The 18,272-nt window shown below is 42.4% G+C and overlaps 1 protein-coding gene across 3 annotated transcripts in view; it reads right to left on the reverse strand.

Moving 5' to 3' along the window:
• Nucleotides 1-13,414: 13,414 nt before the first annotated feature.
• Nucleotides 13,415-18,272, reverse strand: part of ccdc125 (coiled-coil domain containing 125) — a 31,774-nt gene continuing 26,916 nt past the window's right edge. For all 3 annotated transcript variants that reach the window (XM_063490650.1, XM_063490651.1, XM_063490649.1), the window contains 3 exons: nucleotides 17,127-17,277; nucleotides 16,358-16,476; nucleotides 13,415-16,002 (listed from right to left, as the gene is read on the reverse strand). In XM_063490650.1, the coding sequence (XP_063346720.1) occupies nucleotides 15,715-16,002; nucleotides 16,358-16,476; nucleotides 17,127-17,277 (558 nt within the window). In that variant the 3' untranslated portion in view covers nucleotides 13,415-15,714. The remainder of the gene's footprint in view (nucleotides 16,003-16,357; nucleotides 16,477-17,126; nucleotides 17,278-18,272) is intronic.

Raw genomic sequence — 18,272 nt, forward strand, 5'->3', positions numbered from 1 at the left:
GAGTGTGTGTGTGTGTGTGAGTGTGTGAGTGTGCGTGTGTGTGTGTGTGCATGTGCGTGTGTGTGTGTGTGTGCGTGTGTGTGAGTGTGCGTGTGTGCATGAGTGTGTGTGTGTGTGTGTGCGTGTGTGTGTGTGTGTGTGTGCGTGTGTGTGAGTGTGCGTGTGTGCATGAGTGTGTGTGTGTGTGTGTGCGTGTGTGTGTGTGTGTTCTTGTTGAACAGAAGATTACAGAGCTGCTGCCGTTCCCATGGCAGGTCTTAAGCAGCTATAAAAGGCCCCAGTGGCTCTAAGTAGGGCCCTGGTAAAGTGGCCTGCTGGTAATACAGTCTGTGTACAGTGGGACAAAATCCTCTTCACCCCAATCCATCCCATCCCCCATTTCCTCGCTCAGCCACTCAGTGTCGTGTACGCACGCACACGCACAAACACACAGCACACCAGGCAGGCATTTGTTGTTTCGAACTTGCCCTGTGCTCTTGGGTAACATCTTTATCCTTCCAGCTCAATCTGGCCTGCATCTGCCAGGGAGGAATTACACTGATCTACTGTCACACAGTCCCCTCTCTGCCCCCGCCTCCACCCCCACCACCTCCCCTGCTATTATAGCTGCACTGACTGAGAGAGACGGAGCAGCTTCTACTTTAAAGTCTCATCATTTTAATAATGAATGACTAAGAATCATGACACAATGTAAGGTGCATCATGAAGACCATAAAACAGCCGAGCACAGAGAAACAGAAACTGAGAACACAGGAGGTTTCAGGGTTATTTATATATATCACCAAATCACAACAAGAGTCGCCTGAAGGCGAAGACACCTTTATTTCTGTGTCTGTGATTTTCACACAGAGGCGTTACTCCAACATCTGCAGCCTGGATATTCAAGAACATTTATTTTAGACACATAAATCAACCAAGTGCTGAAACAAAAGGAAGAAAAGCAGCCATAGAGTACTGATAAAAACAAGACTGTATAATCTTGATATGACAAATACCATCATAAATATACTGTAGTCTCTGCATTTCTGAAACCTGTGCAAACACTCTTACGTAGACCAGCAGCTCCATGCAAACATTTGATGTAGTCAAATTAAAGCACACTTTAAACGCAAACAGACAGAACCTTTGTTTGATTTCATAATTTTCATGGATTACTCAAAATACTCTGTGATGATGTCATCAGTTGTTCACGAGAAAATGTATTTAGTTAAAACAGGCAGCTATTTGTCTCATGTTTTTAAAAACGTGTTTTCATAGTGACACATTGATCATGTAGAAACTGTCATGAAGCCGTCTGTGAGCTGAAAGACTGGTCCAGTTTTGACGAGCTTGCCTTGCAGCTCGGTATGAGCTGGGGATAAACACAGCCACACTTTCTCTTTTCATGTAAGGCTGCTAATCTACCAGCAGCTCAGCCATTTAGGTGCAGCACAGGACCTCTCAACCTGAAGAGCAGCATGCTGCGAGGCAATAGGGAGGGTTGCTGGGGGATTGAGTGTGTGTGTGTGTGTGTGTGTGTGTGTGTGTGTGTGTGTGTGTGTGTGTGTGCGTGCGTGCGTGCGTGCGTGCGTGCGTGTGTGTGTGTGTGGGGAGGGGGTCTAATAGCTGAACAGCTGCTTGTGGAAAAGACTCGTACACACATGTAGCTTCACACAAACACACACATTGGCCCATATGGCAAAGGGCCAGATAACAAAACCTCAGCCATGGTCACAGTAGGTACTGACTGATCTGCTTTTAGGGGTCCACTCAGCAAAGGATTAAGAGCATGCTGTTTATGTTTTTGTTTTTTAGCACAGTGTAACATAAAAGATAACTTTAAGCCTTCTCAGAGGCTAAAAAGTTGATTATGTCCTGAACAAGCAACAGCAGTTATTCCATGAGCAGTGGAATCCAGCGAATCCTTACTCACTGATATAACTGATATTTATTATGGCACAGATATAAATCACAACGTAGTTAATTTTATACAAAAACAGTCTATCTTGTCATAAACAAGCCACAAAGATAAATGTGTCATAGCTAAAGCCATTTTCACACTCATATGGATCCCAACATGAAACCGTCTGCATCAGCCTCGCTGCTGTAATGATCCCATTGGCTTCAGCCGGGGATGCTGCTTGTGCAGGAGGCAGCACTCTCACTTGCTCTGCGAGTTCTCTGAACAATTAGGTGCTCTGTTCTCACGTGGGCTCAGCAGTCTGATTGGCTGGCATTATCACACAGATCTTTTTATTAGGGTGCAGAGGTTAAAGGGCATTTATTTCAGCTAAGTCACATATTTGTGTTTTCACATACAGCGCCATTGTGTAAAGGCTAGAAAAGTCCAGATGGGTTTATAAAAACTGATTAGATTGGTCCCTGGCACTGTGCTGTTTTTACACTTGGCTGTATTTGTTGTGTTAGCTGCTTTGTAGAGACGGTGGGAAGGAAAAACCCAGGCTTAGTGAGGGGCGATCATCTGCCAGGACCGTCAGGGACTGATGACACATTTGAACCAAAGTTCAGAACCAAAGCAGACACAAACCTGGCAGCTAAGATTAACTTTCTACAGTCTGAGTCCATGCCACTAGAAAATCTGGAGAACACAGCTGTAGCGCAGGTTCTCCTGTGGAAGACTAATTTCCTTCCAGTTTATGTGTCAGTTAAAAACGACCTTGAACAATGGCATGACTTTCTCACATGGATTAAAATGAATATCCTCCCTCATATCGTGTGCCCTCTGCTTCTTTTATACTCGCCAAAGAAGACGATTCAGGAAATGTTCCGTTCCATTCAATTTAATGTTATTTACACAGCACCAAATCACAACAACCTCAAGGTGCTTTATACTGTAAGGAAAAGACTCTACAATAATAGAGAGAAACCCCAACATTTAGACATCTCCCTATGAACAAACCCTCGGCAACAGTGGGAAGGAAAAACTCCCTTTTAACAGGTAGAAACCTGCAGCCGAACCAGGCTCAGGGAGGGGCGGGGCCATCTGCCACAACCAGCTGAGGGTGAAAAGGCTTTCTCTAAATGCATCTGGTATGGCAGCTTTCCACGTCTGAATTACTTTCTTACGAGGCTTCTGCTAGCTAGTTTTGGTATGGCTACATACAGAGACATGTTTCCCACACAGTCTGGTCACTTGTCCTGTAATAAAGCAAAACTCTTTTTTATACAACAGCATTAAAGTCAGGAACAATTTTACTAAATACCCAGTAAAGAAAAATATTCAATCCCTGCTGTCCCCCATTGTCCGAAATCCTGACTTTCCTGCTGGTATTGGCTCATCTGTGTCCTCTTCATGGTGGGGTTTATATACTCATATACATCATGATGTCTTTAAACGTGATGTTTTCTCATCCAGGTTTATCTTGCTCGCCAAACTGGGAGAGATTTTATTCTATTTTATTCTACTTTTCTACTCCCTTCTCTGTTCCTCTGATGCATATGAGCTGCCAATATTGCTCATAAGTGGGAAAGGATGTAGGCACAGGATATATAGAGGATAACTTAGGGAGGGGAGCTCTAACCTTGATCAAACCTACTTTTCCACGCAATAGACTGAGGAGAGTCAGTATGAGAGTGTTCACACTGCCCTGTTGTTCTGTGATATATCGTCCTCTCTCTCCTCTCTGATCTGTTTTCTCAGAGTGTGAATATAATTCCAGGTTCTGGACATTTATTTTCTAAAGAACCTGGAAGAATATTTCAGAAAACATTTAAAGGAAAGTGCCTTTTACACAACTGGATCAAAGCTTCTGTTACCATTTGGTACCAGGACATCTTTAACACTACATGAAAGACTGTATGTGACTATGAAAGCAAACAATGAGCTAACTTTAGTCACACTTTCCAGACTGTCTCCATTCAGTAACATCCCAGAATCTGTGATTCTTACTGATTACTTTAAAAGACAAACGTGTAACAGACTGCCAGATATCATCATTAATACAATCATCAATAAAATGGCAATTATTAGGCTGTTTTTTATTTATTGATGTGGACTTGCTGACAGTATATTAGAAGTGTCATGAGTGGAGTGGGAGGGAGCTGGTTGTTGTTTGTATATAAAACTGTGTATTAAAATGTTTGATGTTTTTGTTTAGACGTCATAAAAAGTATCGATTAAAAAAAACACAGAAATGATACCAACTTGCTTTGTTTCTTCGTGTAGGATCACACCAAAGTCAGATAATATCTTAGCAAAGGGAGCTACACCTGTACACAGGGTTTGCTGTGAGTACATTTGCAGGGATCTGTTCTCATTTCCTCTCAGCTGATTTTGATTGGGAGTGATGGATGAAAAGTTTAAAATTATTTTAGCTGTGGATCATCTCTGAAGTTCTAGTAAAGATAATGTGTGGCTTTTCCATAAAGTCCCTAAGGTGATCTACTGGATTTAGGACAGGTGATGGTATCAGTTCCTTCACCCTCCAGGATCTACCTGCACATGAGATCAGGGGGAAGCCATGACCCTCTGCACCAGCAGACAGACTGACAGGTCCAAGGATTTCATCCAGATACCTACTGACAGTCAGGCTGTTATTGCCCAGCCTGTACATGTCTGTGCATCACTCCATAAATATGCAGACCATCACCTTCTTACATCTGTCACATGTGCTCAGACTGAGCTTGCTCTCATCTGTAGAAACCACAGGGCCCAGTGATGGACCTCTCGACTCTGGTATTCTGTGGCAAACACCAATCAGGCTCTGTGGTGACAGGCGTTGGGCACAGGGTCTGTTTGGTCAGAGACATTGTGTGACAACAGCGGGCTGCTGGAGGACATTTTGTAGCTGTGGCTTCTCCTTGCACAAAGCAGCGTCCCTGCTGATGGGTTACGGACCTTCTAGAGCCCGTCCAGCTCTCCTACAGTAACTGGGAGCTCCTCACGAGACTGTTCTGGGAGACACAGCAAACCTGATGATGGCATGTATTGTTGTGCCATCGTCAGCTATCTCTATGGTTGTAATTTGAAAGAAAACACAATGTTCTGCTAATGAAGCGAGAGACGTAGGGGACATTTTGACCCTTTGATGTTATTACCACTCTCAAAATCTTTTTTGCGTAACCAAAATTGTTTTCCACACGCGTGACAAAATGCATGACAGGGACTGACTGTGATCGCTGTTTTACCCAGTGTAAGCCTCGATGTCATCCACAGAGAAATCAGAGATGTTCCTCAGATTAATAACAACCTGTCAGTGTGACCAGATGGTGGATTTATGAGATAGAGGCAGAACAGGGAAGTCGCCTGTGGGCAAGAGAGCACTGGGAGTCGATTTTGTACAGAGATTAGTCCTGGACAAAGACCAGCAACTGAGAGCAGTGTGTCCCACTGCTGCCTCAGTTGTGACAGGCAGATTTCTCCTGTGATTAATCACTCCTTGTTAGCTGCATGAAAGGCCTGACAGACAGGCTTGGTACAGAAAACTCTTAATAGATTCTGCCTGTAATAAGAGCTACAGCATGTCTCAGAGACACCAGACTGCTGCTCAGGTTTTTAGACTAGGCTTTCTGAGGCCAGCAGACTGGATGAGTAACCAACACCTTTAAAAATAAAGAAGCTTTTTTGCTGTTTGTTTTGTCTTGCCTGAAGCATAATGACAGACCAAATATCACCGCGCTGGCAGAAAGACCGGGACGTCTAAAACCTGCAAACCCCACGTGAACAATTGTCCAGCATCATTGTTTATTCTGGTTACAGTATCTGTGCTTCTGGCAGCTCATGGAATTTTCTTGAAATCAAATCTACTGATTATATGCAACTATGTATCTATTATATTATGTTTGTTATATTTCTGTTATTATATACTGAAAACAGCACACACTGAATGCTGGGACTCCTCGTCTGACAGGAGCCAGAGCAGCGTTTGAAAGACCTCACAGTGTCCCAACAAACAGACACATACACTGGGTTTAATACTGTAACAGTGTCAGTCTTTCATAAGCTTTCTGCCAAATGAATCACACTTTAGCTGCTACTGTGTGCTTCACCTTAATTTTAATTGTATTTTCAATCACAAAACACTGATGATAGGTAGATACAGACATATACCCACCCTGTGTGTGTCCTCTAGTCACAACAGGTCTTTATTTCAGACCTTTTCACATCATCCAGTTGTTCAGTTGTTCCTTCAGACCTGATACTTTGAACCTATTTTCTCATGCACCGCCTTTCTCATGCTGCTATACTTTTCTATTGAGTGGGATTAAGGCAGTCACCCCAGCCCAGCCACTGGAGGCTGCCTCTCAGTGTACATGGGTCCAGCTTACATGTGTTGGAGAGTCTTCGGGCCCCTTGGCACGGCCTGCAGCCTGTTTGGTGCTTAGGGCCTGTTCGTGTGCTGTCCTTTACACCAACCTTTTCTAGCTACTGGTAATTTTTCTTGATGTCAGCCACCAACGGTTTTTGTCGATGGTACGTCCCATGGAAAGGGTTGGTGGTGCGTGTAGTTCCTTATCACGTCTGAGTCATTACTGGCTCAACTCCAGCCTCCTTTAGTTGTGAATGCCTCGTGTTTTATCCAGGCCTGTGGCACTAAAGCGCACTAATAACTCATTGTCACCCTTCCCGTTTTCTGAATGACATCACAGCGTCCTCGCTGTAGATCCTAGTGACGCGGCTCAGTGGGTCAGTGTCTCTCTCACTGCTTGTATACAGCCTCATGTCATCCATGTAGAGGAGGTGGCTGATGGGAACTCCACTCCTGAATTATATCTGTATCCAGTCTTAGTGATGAGTTGGCCTGGGTGCTTGAGGCGTATGCAGAACAGCAGCTGGGACTTTATGTTCCACACGTGATGGTGACTTCTGTAACTGCCTTGGAGTTGTTGTCATCCACAGTCCACAGTCCACTAGCTGGTCCCACGTCCTCGTTTTAGGATTGACAACGTTTTAGTAGGTAAAGGTGAATGCTTGGACATGAATTGAGCTGCGGTTTGGGGAAGGTCTCGAAGGGGACTGGCGACAGCTCCCGGGCCTGGCAGATCCCCATGTACTAAATAGAAGTGAAGAAGTTAAAGAATTGAGAACCCTCCCCCGTGCCCCACCCTCCCTCCCTCCCAGAGAAGGAGGGAGGGAGGGTGGGGCACGTAAACGAGAATGAACAGTTTGCTGAACTGAGGGAACCTATATAGATGACAGCCGGAAGGAGCGTGTTTGGAGGCGTGGTCCCGCTCTTGAAATTCGGATTCATAACCTCCAATAGATGTTATTAGCAGTGCCAAACACATGACCAACAGACCAAGTACGAAAGAATGTTTTGCATCAGGCTTCAATCACTATGAGCATCCCAGTAATAACCACAGCAGCAGGATTATTAAAGACCCATGGACTGTTGGAGCAGAGGATGGCAGTGGGCACTCAAAGGCCAACTGCTAGAATAAATCCTTTTGGGAGCAGGGGTACCACACCCAACGTCATGACATCTGTGAGTGTCACTTTGGACACATGAGTCAAACATCAGTGAGGTGGAACAGCTCACAGCTCACTGTTACTGAGGCAAAAACACAGCTAACAAAGAGGATTTTAATGCTCAAATAATAAATGCAAAAGCAGCTGGATTTCTCCAGGATAGTCAGACAGAAACGTCCTCGTCTTTAACTCGACTGTCCAACATGCAACATTTAACCAAAAGCCAACTTCTGTGTGGGCACAGTTCTAGAAGTGTCTCCGTGTGGGATCAATAATGACGTTCACTCAGCTGGAAAATTCATTCATGTCACATGGAGACAGGATTTTAGACCGGCTCAACTAACTTGTCATTTCAGTTTAATCTTAATCTGGAGATTCAGACACTGGTGAACATCAGTCGCATATGCTCATTTATTTTATTTACATTTTAATTTTAACAGGTATGCTTCAGTATGTGATCAGTTTGAATGTGGTTAAATCCATTTGAATATTAAATATACAAATCTTAAACAGACCAGGAAATATTTCCAATTCAACTGCATTTGTGTCAAATAATCACTTTTAGATTATATTTAAAATCTATGTTCTGTGTACAAATATTAGAGCACAGTGGTTAGACACTTTTAGAAACCAACTGACATTATTTACTTTGCTTTTTGCATGTTGCTTCTGGTATTTATTCCAACATTAAACTGTACACACATGCTCTGTGTGCATATTTCACTTATTATTTATTATCAAAATTATTCTTCAAGGACCCAAATGTTGCTGCGCGTCAATTATCAGCATTGAATCAGTGACAGAGGTTTCTTCCAGCATACAGCACTGTTTGCTAGTCATGTTTACAAGTGATAATAGTGAAACCTTGATGTGTGCTTTCAGAGTCAGATCCAGTAAATCACAGCTGACCTTTATGTTTACCTGTGTTTTAGCTGCTTTTAGTAAAGTGCTATAGTAGAAGAAGCACTGCGACTCTCACCGAGCTGCTCAGGACTGACGCTGAAGGTTTCTGGAAGCTGTCCAACCAACCAGCTTATTAACGTTTAAAAAACAACAACCTAATTAGTCTTCAGCTTCATTTAAAGACTTGTACGTCTTTGTCCCATTTTAAAGTCTTTAAAGCTGACACATACAGTTCATTTGAGCTGTGAACAATAGATCAGCCTGTGTTTTAGAGTCAAAGGACATTTAAATAATATTTTCTGCAGCTTGTTTGTCGTGTGTCATAAATGCAGTTTTAATTACACTCTGTAAATATGAAGCTGTTATTCTTTGTGACACTGCTGTATTAAAAACAGCGTTGCTGAGAAAATAAAAAAGGAAACAAGTAGATATTACTACAAAACAAAAAACCCAGAATTTAAAAATATTCGAAAAACTAATTGTTATGTATAGTTGTGTGTGTGTGTGTGTGTGTGTGTGTGTGTGTGTGTGTGTGTGTGTGTGTGTGTGTGTGTGTGTGTGTGTGTGTGTGTGTGTGTTTTCAAGTCCCAGTCATTACCACAGAAGCTGCTGCAGAGACGAATCATTTCATCTTCTTCCTACATGGAGAAAATTCAAGAGAGATGCCTCCGAGGGAAATGTTTGAAATCCACTCAAACATCCTCCAGTGCATTAGACGATAAACATGTGGCAACCATTTCTTTTCTCTCACGCGCAGGGTTACAGCACATCCCAGGCATGGGGCGCTACTGCCCCCTCTCGCTTAAATGTGTTAGTGCAGCATTGCCTGCAAAGGTGAGCAATTTGCTGATGAACAAACAGCATGAACATAAACTGCAGCCTCCCTGTGTATGCGTGCACTCGGTTTCTCTAATTACTGTTTATTAGTTTTCTTGCCTGAGCTAGCCTGAAAACATGAACAGCAGGATATGCCAAGGAAGGTACTGACCAATCACAAACAACCTGAAAGTCCATTAAAAGAATAACCAACAGAGCATGCTCTGTGTGTGTGTGTGTGTGTGTGTGTGTGTGTGTGTGTGTGTGTGTGTGTGTGTGTGTGTGTGTGTGTGTGTGTGTGTGTGTGGGAGAGATTATCGAGCTTAGCTCAATTAAATAATCTCATCAAGATGTTCATAACATAACACATCATGACTGTATACATGTCGGCTTTTACTGATGTTGTTTGTTTTATCGATGTTGTTCATAACAACTAGTTTGACAACAGTTTAATAACATTAAGTTACGTGAATCTGTGACATGGAAGCACATTTCAAACATTACTGCTGCTGTATGTACAGAGTGTATGCACACACACACACACCATCAGCACATACACTACAGGTCAAAACATGTTCTCATGTTGTTCCCCTGTCACTGAGGTTACACCTTGGCTGGTTCTGTGGAGAACAGCTGGTTTATTCTGCTGCCTTCAAGCTCTCTGCCTCTCCCAGCAGCTGAGCGAGGCTGTGGGTCTTTGGCACGGCCTCAGGTATGGACAGCTTGCTGTACTCCTTGGGCACATCTTTCTGCATCTAACTTCCCTCCTGCTGCCCTCATCTTGGCCTCTAGCCTCCTTCTCCATGGAGGGTACTGCTCATCTTGTAGCCGAGCATCTCCCTGGTCACTGCTGCCGTGCTGTAGATCAGCTGGTTGGTCCAGTGATGGTCGCAGTAGATATTGTCCATAATACTGCGTTCACATCTCCTAGCAGACATTAAGTGGGTACCCAGTGTGGTACCAATCTTGTGTGGGGGTTATGACATCTCCCCCCTGACCTTTTGTCCTGGCTCCCCCTTGCTGTAGTCTGTGTTACTTAATTCAGACAATGTCTGGATAATAATAAATAATAAATAACCTCGGGGTTATTTGTCTGTCAGGAGGGATTTAGGCATTTTCCAATTTTAATTTTCAAGTTTATGTACTTTTCTAAGGATAACATCATCAACAAAATATACCAGAAAAAATAATGTAAAAGTAGAGATTATTTCACCAAAAAAAGAAAAAAAATACTACTAATGTAACCAGAACCTGCATAGATGACTGTCTAATGTAACAGATCTTTAGTATAATATACTAAAGATTAGTATAATATGAATATGACTATAATATTAAAATAATGAATATTAGTATAATATTCAACTGTTTCTATAGCAGCAACAGCAATCAGCAGTATGTATGGGGGTTCAGAGGAGGGGGGGGGTCTTTTGGTAGTCCTGTCCTAACACACACACCCTCACCTCATTCATCTGTTTGCAGAGAGGTCAGGACTCGGTGGAACTGTTTTATTTACTGGACCTCTCTGCTGTTCCTATTGATTTATTAATCACTCCAGCAATGAACTAACAGTTACTGACCTTTCATAGTCCCTGGTTACCCTCACCCCCCACCCCAGCCCCAAACCAGCTGAATCGATCATTTAATGGAACATCAAGGCCACACAGATTATATGTCAGCATTTTGTCATGCTTGCCCCATATCCAGATTGGTCAATACATTGACCTTCGCTAAGAAGTGCGTAAACAACAACAGGCAGGGACGAATTCCATCATAACCTTTTAGGCCTATTTAGACTGTGGGCTAATGGGTGGTGGGGGTGGGGGGGGGGTACTCAAATATACTCCAGATATCTGCACGGTGGTTATGGTCACGATTACAATACAGTCAGATTGCGTTTAAAACAAGAAGTCAGCATTACTTCTGAATGCAGGCCCAGTTTCATACATATCACAGTTGTTAAGGCAAAGATATTAGATAGAATACTAAAGCATATGCAGTATGCTTATATATACACAGAAAAAGGACCAAACAGATGGTAAATACAGACTTATTTCTTATATTTGCTGAATTTCTAATAATTAAAAGGCTTCAGGATTTTTGTCCTTAAAAACATCAACTCCACATCACAGCTTGCGTGACATGAACAGTCTAAAGTAAGGTGGTAACCCCAGTTCACTGTACCCTAAAAGAGTAAAGCAGGCCAGCTGGAGCTCACTGTGCACTACAATAGCTGCTTTGACGTTGTGGAGGATGCAATATTGTCCTGATTACTGCAGGCATGAATGCAACTGGATGAACAAGAAAAAGAGGAAGGCCTGGAAATAAAACAACAATGTGGCTTCATTGTAGCCCAAGAACACCACGCTGGCCCCATCAGCTGGCCAGTGTCAGAAAGCACCGGCTTTCTCAATGGATGTCAGTCACTGCACCACTAATAGCAGATGACATGGAACATAATGCACCAACTAGGAGACGGAGTAATGGCTCATGAATTCAGCAGCCCTGAAGCAGGGATCTGTCAAAACTCAGCAGTGCATTGTGGGTTAATGTGTTTCATACACCTCCCCTCACCCTTTCGCCATCGCAGTACGCCGCTCATGCGTGTGTATGCGAGCAAACGCGTCTGTATGTAATGCCATGTCCCACCATGTCGCGGCTGCAGCCCAACTGTGTATCCAGCCATGCTAAAAACCATTTTCTTTTTAATTAATCACGCCAATAATACGAAGCAGCTTTGGTCAGAGTCCAGCCGTGAGGCTTAAGCGCCAATCAATGGTGCCGTTTTGAAAGCCCAGGGAGTGTCAATATTTTACAAAGTGCAAAACATGAAAGTCCTGGAGGCTCGGGGTGCCCCACATACAGTGCCCTGGGGATGCAGGCGGCCCATAAAGCTCCTGACTGCATCTCTGCTTTTGTTCCCGTTAGCTGCAGAGAGCAGGAGGCTGGCTCTGCGACCCACAGCCACTGCCTGTCGTTACAGGAAAGTTCATTTCTCACAAATACACGACAAAAGTCATTTTAATACAGGAATCCACTTCCAGAATGTTAGATTCAGAAACATTAGCAACATGTTTAAATGCAGCCATGACCTCCGATCCATGAGTCTATTAAAAATGTGGACATGTGGAGAAAACACTCTCATAGTTTCAGCTTTAGTCACATCACAAACATGGGCCCAGTGCAACAGGACCCCACGTCAGTAACTGTTACTGCAATCATTCTGTATACTTGATAATATGGATGAACTAATGCTTACTTTAAAATGTAAGAGTAATGTGTTCATGTGTTTATATGTGTAAAATCATATCATACAACTGACTGTCCCAAAAATCTGAACAGAATGAGGAAAAAGGCTTTTAGATGCTGTTTCCTGGGATAATGTTACTATGGGGGAGTTTAAGTCCACCTTAAAGGAACGAGGAAGAACTCAGTTAGTCAGTGTGAATGTTTCTAATGTTAATGATCTGTTATTGTGTTATTGTCACATGTTTGTACAGAGTAGTTATGTGGTGCAAGTGTTTTTGAGTTTTGCTGCCATGATGTCAGGTCTCTGTTAGAAATGAGATTTTTACCTGAAGGACCAATGAAAGAATTTTAAAAAATGAACTTGGTTCATTTCAAAGGGAAACATGTTATTCTCAGTGTGTAGCAGATGGTTCAACGGAGGATAAAATGAAGTGACATGATCATTTTCACAGTTGTTTTTTAAACAGGGTGTTTTTGTTTTGTCTTGGATGTTTTCAGAGTTACAAATAAATGAATAAATAGAAATAATAATGACTAAATGTCGCAACATGCTGATTTTCTTTCACTTAGAAGTTGTCATTTTACAGCGTGTTTGTTCCATAGCATTGCCTCCTATTGCAATTCAATTCTCATTCCATTTATTTGGTTGCTGTCAGTCCAATTCCCAGAATGCCTGCAATCAGTGATGCTTAGCGCTCCAAGGCTGTGGGCCAGCCTGTGTGGAAAGCTTGGCCATTATCTAAAGCTAATGGGGCAGACACAGGAGGTGAAAATGACACAGTACAGAGTTCAGATGCTAGCTATCACTTCAGGAAGTAGTCACAGGCTGATTAAAGAATCCAGTCACTGTTGTCACTGGTGAACTGTGATGACTGACATTCGTCTTATTGGCTTCATTTGCTGAAGCAGCAGCTGGAACTTCGAGCAAAGAGTCAAGAAAAACATTTATTTTATTGATTTACTTTGTACACAAACAAGATGTGCTGTGAATGTCTCAGAGAGAGATATACACATACGTATATACACATACGTATACACACACATACATATTTATACATAAAACATCTTTTGCACGAGGTTCATATCACCATGTGTGAAAGATGTTTGGTCAAAGTTCTAACCCATGCAGGTCTTTTTATGGACTTCTGTGATTCTTTCTCTGCTCAAATCATTTTAATACAGATTTGGAGATTACAGGTTACACTGCTCGTTCTCCAGTCCTTCAAAGTTTTACTTTAACAGTAATTAATTTCAAAGCTGAGACATTTTCTCTGAAAATCACTCCACCGCGCTCTTTGTGAAGACATGTATACTTCATACAAATGTAAAAACAGTCAACTTCACATGTTTAAATGGTTAAAATCCACAAAGTCAGTTTGTACTGGTGTATACTGAAGTATGTGCAAGTCGATATCAGCAAAACTGAGAAATCAGTGAAGCAGTTTGAGAAATGATGAGAAATCCAGGGCTGTAACTCCTCTTTCCTTTGGAGAAGAGAGAGTGTGGTATAAATATAAATTTAAAAAAACCAATGAAACGGGCAGAGTCAGCTGTTATTCTGGTGTAGTGACGGGTACCTCAACGGGTACGTGGCACCATGATGAGGTACTAAACGACATGTTCATGCTGTCATGAACAAACATCTGTGGTTGAGTATCACATGGTTCACTTATCGTTTTTGGAAACTATAATAAAAACATTTTGACTGTTTTTTAGTTTAGAAATCCACCTTATAAACGATTGTCTCTTTGCATTAAATTAAACTATAACGTCGATATCTCAGGGTTACAGTTCTCATATTTTGTAAAGATGAACAGAAATGTCCAACAGCACTAAAATAACACAGTGTTAGCTCAGTGACACAAAGCTGGAACCTGCAGGTACCACAGCCATGAGTGCACAGAGACACGACTCACACGCAAACACTGCCCTCTGCTGGTTACTTCCTGAGCTGCAGCTTGCAGGATTTGTAGGAGTGACAGCAGTTTCAGGTTAAACGACAGACGTAATCTTCCAGATTAAAAACATAAAACCTGTCCTTCACCTGAACAGGTGATCCAGCAACCCAAACACCTGTTTTCAATTGTAGGAATAACAATCAGCCAAAGTCCAGATCTCACCTGCCAATCATAATCGTTTTCATGTATGTTCATTTTACTTGTTTGTTGTCAGTGCTTTAACCTACACTGATCAGGTTTGAACCACCTGCCTCATACTGTGTTGGTGCCTCTCTGTAGCTGCCTGTCCTGTCGAGGCATGGACTAGATCCCTGATCTGTAGTTCAGGGACGCTCGACTGGATCGGGATGTGGGGACTTTGGAAGCCAAGCCAACACCTCAAGCTTGTTGATACATGGTCTGTACAACAATGCTTAAGTAGTTGGTGAGTGGTGAGTTGGTGAGCAGGACTGAGTGTTTCCCAGCAGACCTTTGTCTGTCAGCAGAGGAGAAGCCACAGCATGCTTTAGAATCTGTACAGATGCAAAGTGTATGGACAACAGTACAGAGCTTACATGTCACACCTACAGCAGCTGTGTGCCTTTACACTCCTGGCATGTTGTTTATATGCATGCCAGGAGAGCTCACGAGTCACTGACACAGCAACGTTTACACAGTATGCATCGCAGCACTCGCTGAACCTGCTCTGTAACTTCCTGCATGCTGTCATTTCATGACTGTGTGGTTCCACTTTCACTCTGCAATTACACAACTCACAGCTGATTAGAGAACATTTAGGAGGAAGAAATTTCACAAAGCCCCTGATCATGGATCAAACCTTACAGTATCACCCTCAAATTCAGTGAGAAAGACTCTAGGATGAAATATAAAGGCAGAGGGCGTGGCTAAGATCTGGAATTAAACACCTGAATTCAAAGGCAACGAGGTAGCCCAGTACTTTTGTCTATCTTAGTCCACAGCTCTATGAGGCTGACTGCATAACAGTCAGGTTGATAATCAGACTGCCTGCCTGGCTGGGATGGCAAAGCTTTGCTTAGGAGACATTAACGTCACTCTGGGCCGTCGCTAGCCTTGGTTTCAAATGCTTGCAAAGAGCTGATGTTGTGTTATGTGTTGTGTAAGCAATTGATTTTACAGACTAAGATAAAATTATAATATCGGATAAACATGCAATGCAACATATAATGCAACTCCAGCCATGATAGGACTGGGGTATATTCTGGACAGGTCACAAATGAACCTGTCACAGTTTGGGACTTCAGAGTAAAGCCTGAGTGCTCGGACAGAACCCTCAGTGTATTTCCTCATGTGGGGAGATCAGGACGATAACTGGCTGAAGCTCCTGTAATTAGCCAGTATCTTACTGCTAGTCTTTGATGAGCCTCACACACCCTCTGATTCTGTCCTGGACTCGGAGAGATGTGGTGGACTGTGGAGTTTGCACTCTGATGACACTTGAACCTCAGGTTCTGATGTCTCAGATGTTTTCTGAGACTGGCTCTGGTTCTCCAGTGGACCTTGGGGTTGCCTCTGTTGAATCCTGGGTTCTGGTGGGTCCTGCAGCTGGCAACTGGAACCCAGATGCAACTGTCTCTGCAGCTCCTCAGCGCTGTGGGCTAGCATGATGCTCACCTTCCTCTGGTGGGCCAGGGCCTCCTCCTTGTCATTCAGCTACACCAGAAAACACAGTATTAAAAGTCAAATAACATTTGTCACAAAGGCCCACCCACAGAGACACCAACTAGCTTGTTGCACATCACTTTGTTGCAGACGGTTGGTCACTAGTGGACTTCTTTTGTTGTCAGGTTACAGATGAGCATTTGTATTTATTTTTGAAATGTGAAAATTGGAGGAGTTTTTCTATAAATTAACATTTCTTGATGAAACCGTTCTATCACAGAGAAATATTTTTTTCAGACGAAGCTGAGCAGTGGTGACTACAGAGGCAGTGTCCTAGATAAAGCCAAAGGGCCTTGATCTCTTTCTTTCTCACGATAACACTGAAGATATTAGAGGAGATACTAACCAAGTCCAGCAGCTTGTAGAGAGTCTCTAAATGTTCATCAGGCATTTTCATCTCCAGACCAGAGGGGAGCAATGCCTTCAGCCTCTTACTTACACTTATTAAAGAACTCTTGTTGGCACCTGTAGAGAAAACAGATTAAGAAGCATTTGTAACATGATTTGTTTACATCGTTTTCACTATTGCAGTGCAAACTTGCATTTCCCGTGCCAGCTTCCTTTAGCTTTGATGCCCGAACAGACAAATGAAGACAAGTGAGCGTAATGTCCACCGTCCTCTGCATAATTACTATCACTTAAAACAAACGGCTTCCATCAGTGAGACTGTGTCTGATTTTTCCAAAGTTATTCCACGGAAAAGTCTACATTTAGTTTGAACGGAGGTCAAATTTGCGTGGCTTAATTACACAAGTTAGTTTTTGCTTTGCCACGAGAGGCGCATCAGTGGCAGCTTCTTTGTGTGTTTGTCTTTGTACTTCGTTGGTACCTTGTTAAGTATTTGTGCACTATTTTTATTATTTATTTTTTCACCTTTGCTGCTATAATAGGGAATTTCCCCAGTGTCAGACTTAATAAAGTCTATGTGTATCTTTAGTTATTGTAGCCAGCTGATTCTGTGTGGGTCAGGGGAGAGTTGTTTCTCTGACCTGCTGTGTGAACACCTAATAAAGGGCAAATTCAAACAATGCTCAACATATTTCCCACAACACTGTCTGGAATTCATATGCAAACACAAAAGTTAGTGTAGGACATTATGTTGACAGCAGACTTGCCTTCAGCTTTAGAGTGATTTGATTTCTTAATATTGGCCTCGGCTACGAGCAGGAACTCCTCACTTCGCTTCCTCAGCTGTTGTTCAAAGGCGATGCGAAAAGCATCTGCAACCATCAAGGCCTCTTCTTTCCTTAAACGCTGAGCATCCAGCTGTAAAACATGCAAACACTAACGTTTCATGCCATGGTAAACATTACAGTGGACACAGATGTTATGTGGTCCACAGGGCTTCACCTGTTTCACATTTTTTCATATTTCCAAAATGGAGTATTTAATTTCCTTCAGTATTAATAAAGCATTCTGATTCTGATTTATAATAATTAATAAAATAATTACAAATTTAAATGAAGAATAATCAATTCTTCACACAATACTCCAAAGTGATAAAAGTTTGCTCAAAATTCTTGCAAATGTATTAAAAATAACAAAAAATATAACATGTACATAAGTATTCATTATACTGAGAGATAAATAAAACACTATAGGTGAATGCTATATATTTTCAAACAGCCTACACCAAAGTATAAATCCAGCACAAAGATGGAGTGAACAGCTATGACGACCCAAAGGAAGCAGCTAACGAGGAATTACACTTGATGTGCCGAGAACGCAGAAGACTGTAGGCAGAGGACAAACTGAGGCAATCCTGGGAATGCTGTATGTGAAAGTGATCCTGAACACGGTGCACCGAGTGCAAGAGAAACTACTTAATTACTGACACTCAAGAGAAAACCTTGATAAAGACAACAGATGAAACAAAAACTGGGACGCCCCCCTTCTGAGGGGTCCTGGGGAGAATACCTGTGATATATATTTGTGTGTCATCTGCATAGCTGTGATAGTTTATTTTGTTATTTTGTTGTTCTTTATAATCTGTGCCAGTGGGAGCATGTAAATGTTAAACAGAAGGGGTCCCAAGATGGAACCTTGGGGAACTCCACATGTGATACTTGTCTGCTCAGATGTGAAGTTACCTATTGATACAAAGTATTTCCTGTTTTCTAAGTATGTTTTGAACCAGTTTAGTACAGTTCCTGAAAGACCTGCCCAGTTCTCCAGTCGTTTGAGTAATATGTTGTGGTCAACTGTATCAAATGCTGCACTGAGATCCAGTAAAACTAAGACTGACATTGTTCCACTGTCTG

Source organism: Pelmatolapia mariae, linkage group LG12 (assembly GCF_036321145.2).
Source record: "Pelmatolapia mariae isolate MD_Pm_ZW linkage group LG12, Pm_UMD_F_2, whole genome shotgun sequence".
Lineage (NCBI taxonomy): Eukaryota > Metazoa > Chordata > Actinopteri > Cichliformes > Cichlidae > Pelmatolapia > Pelmatolapia mariae.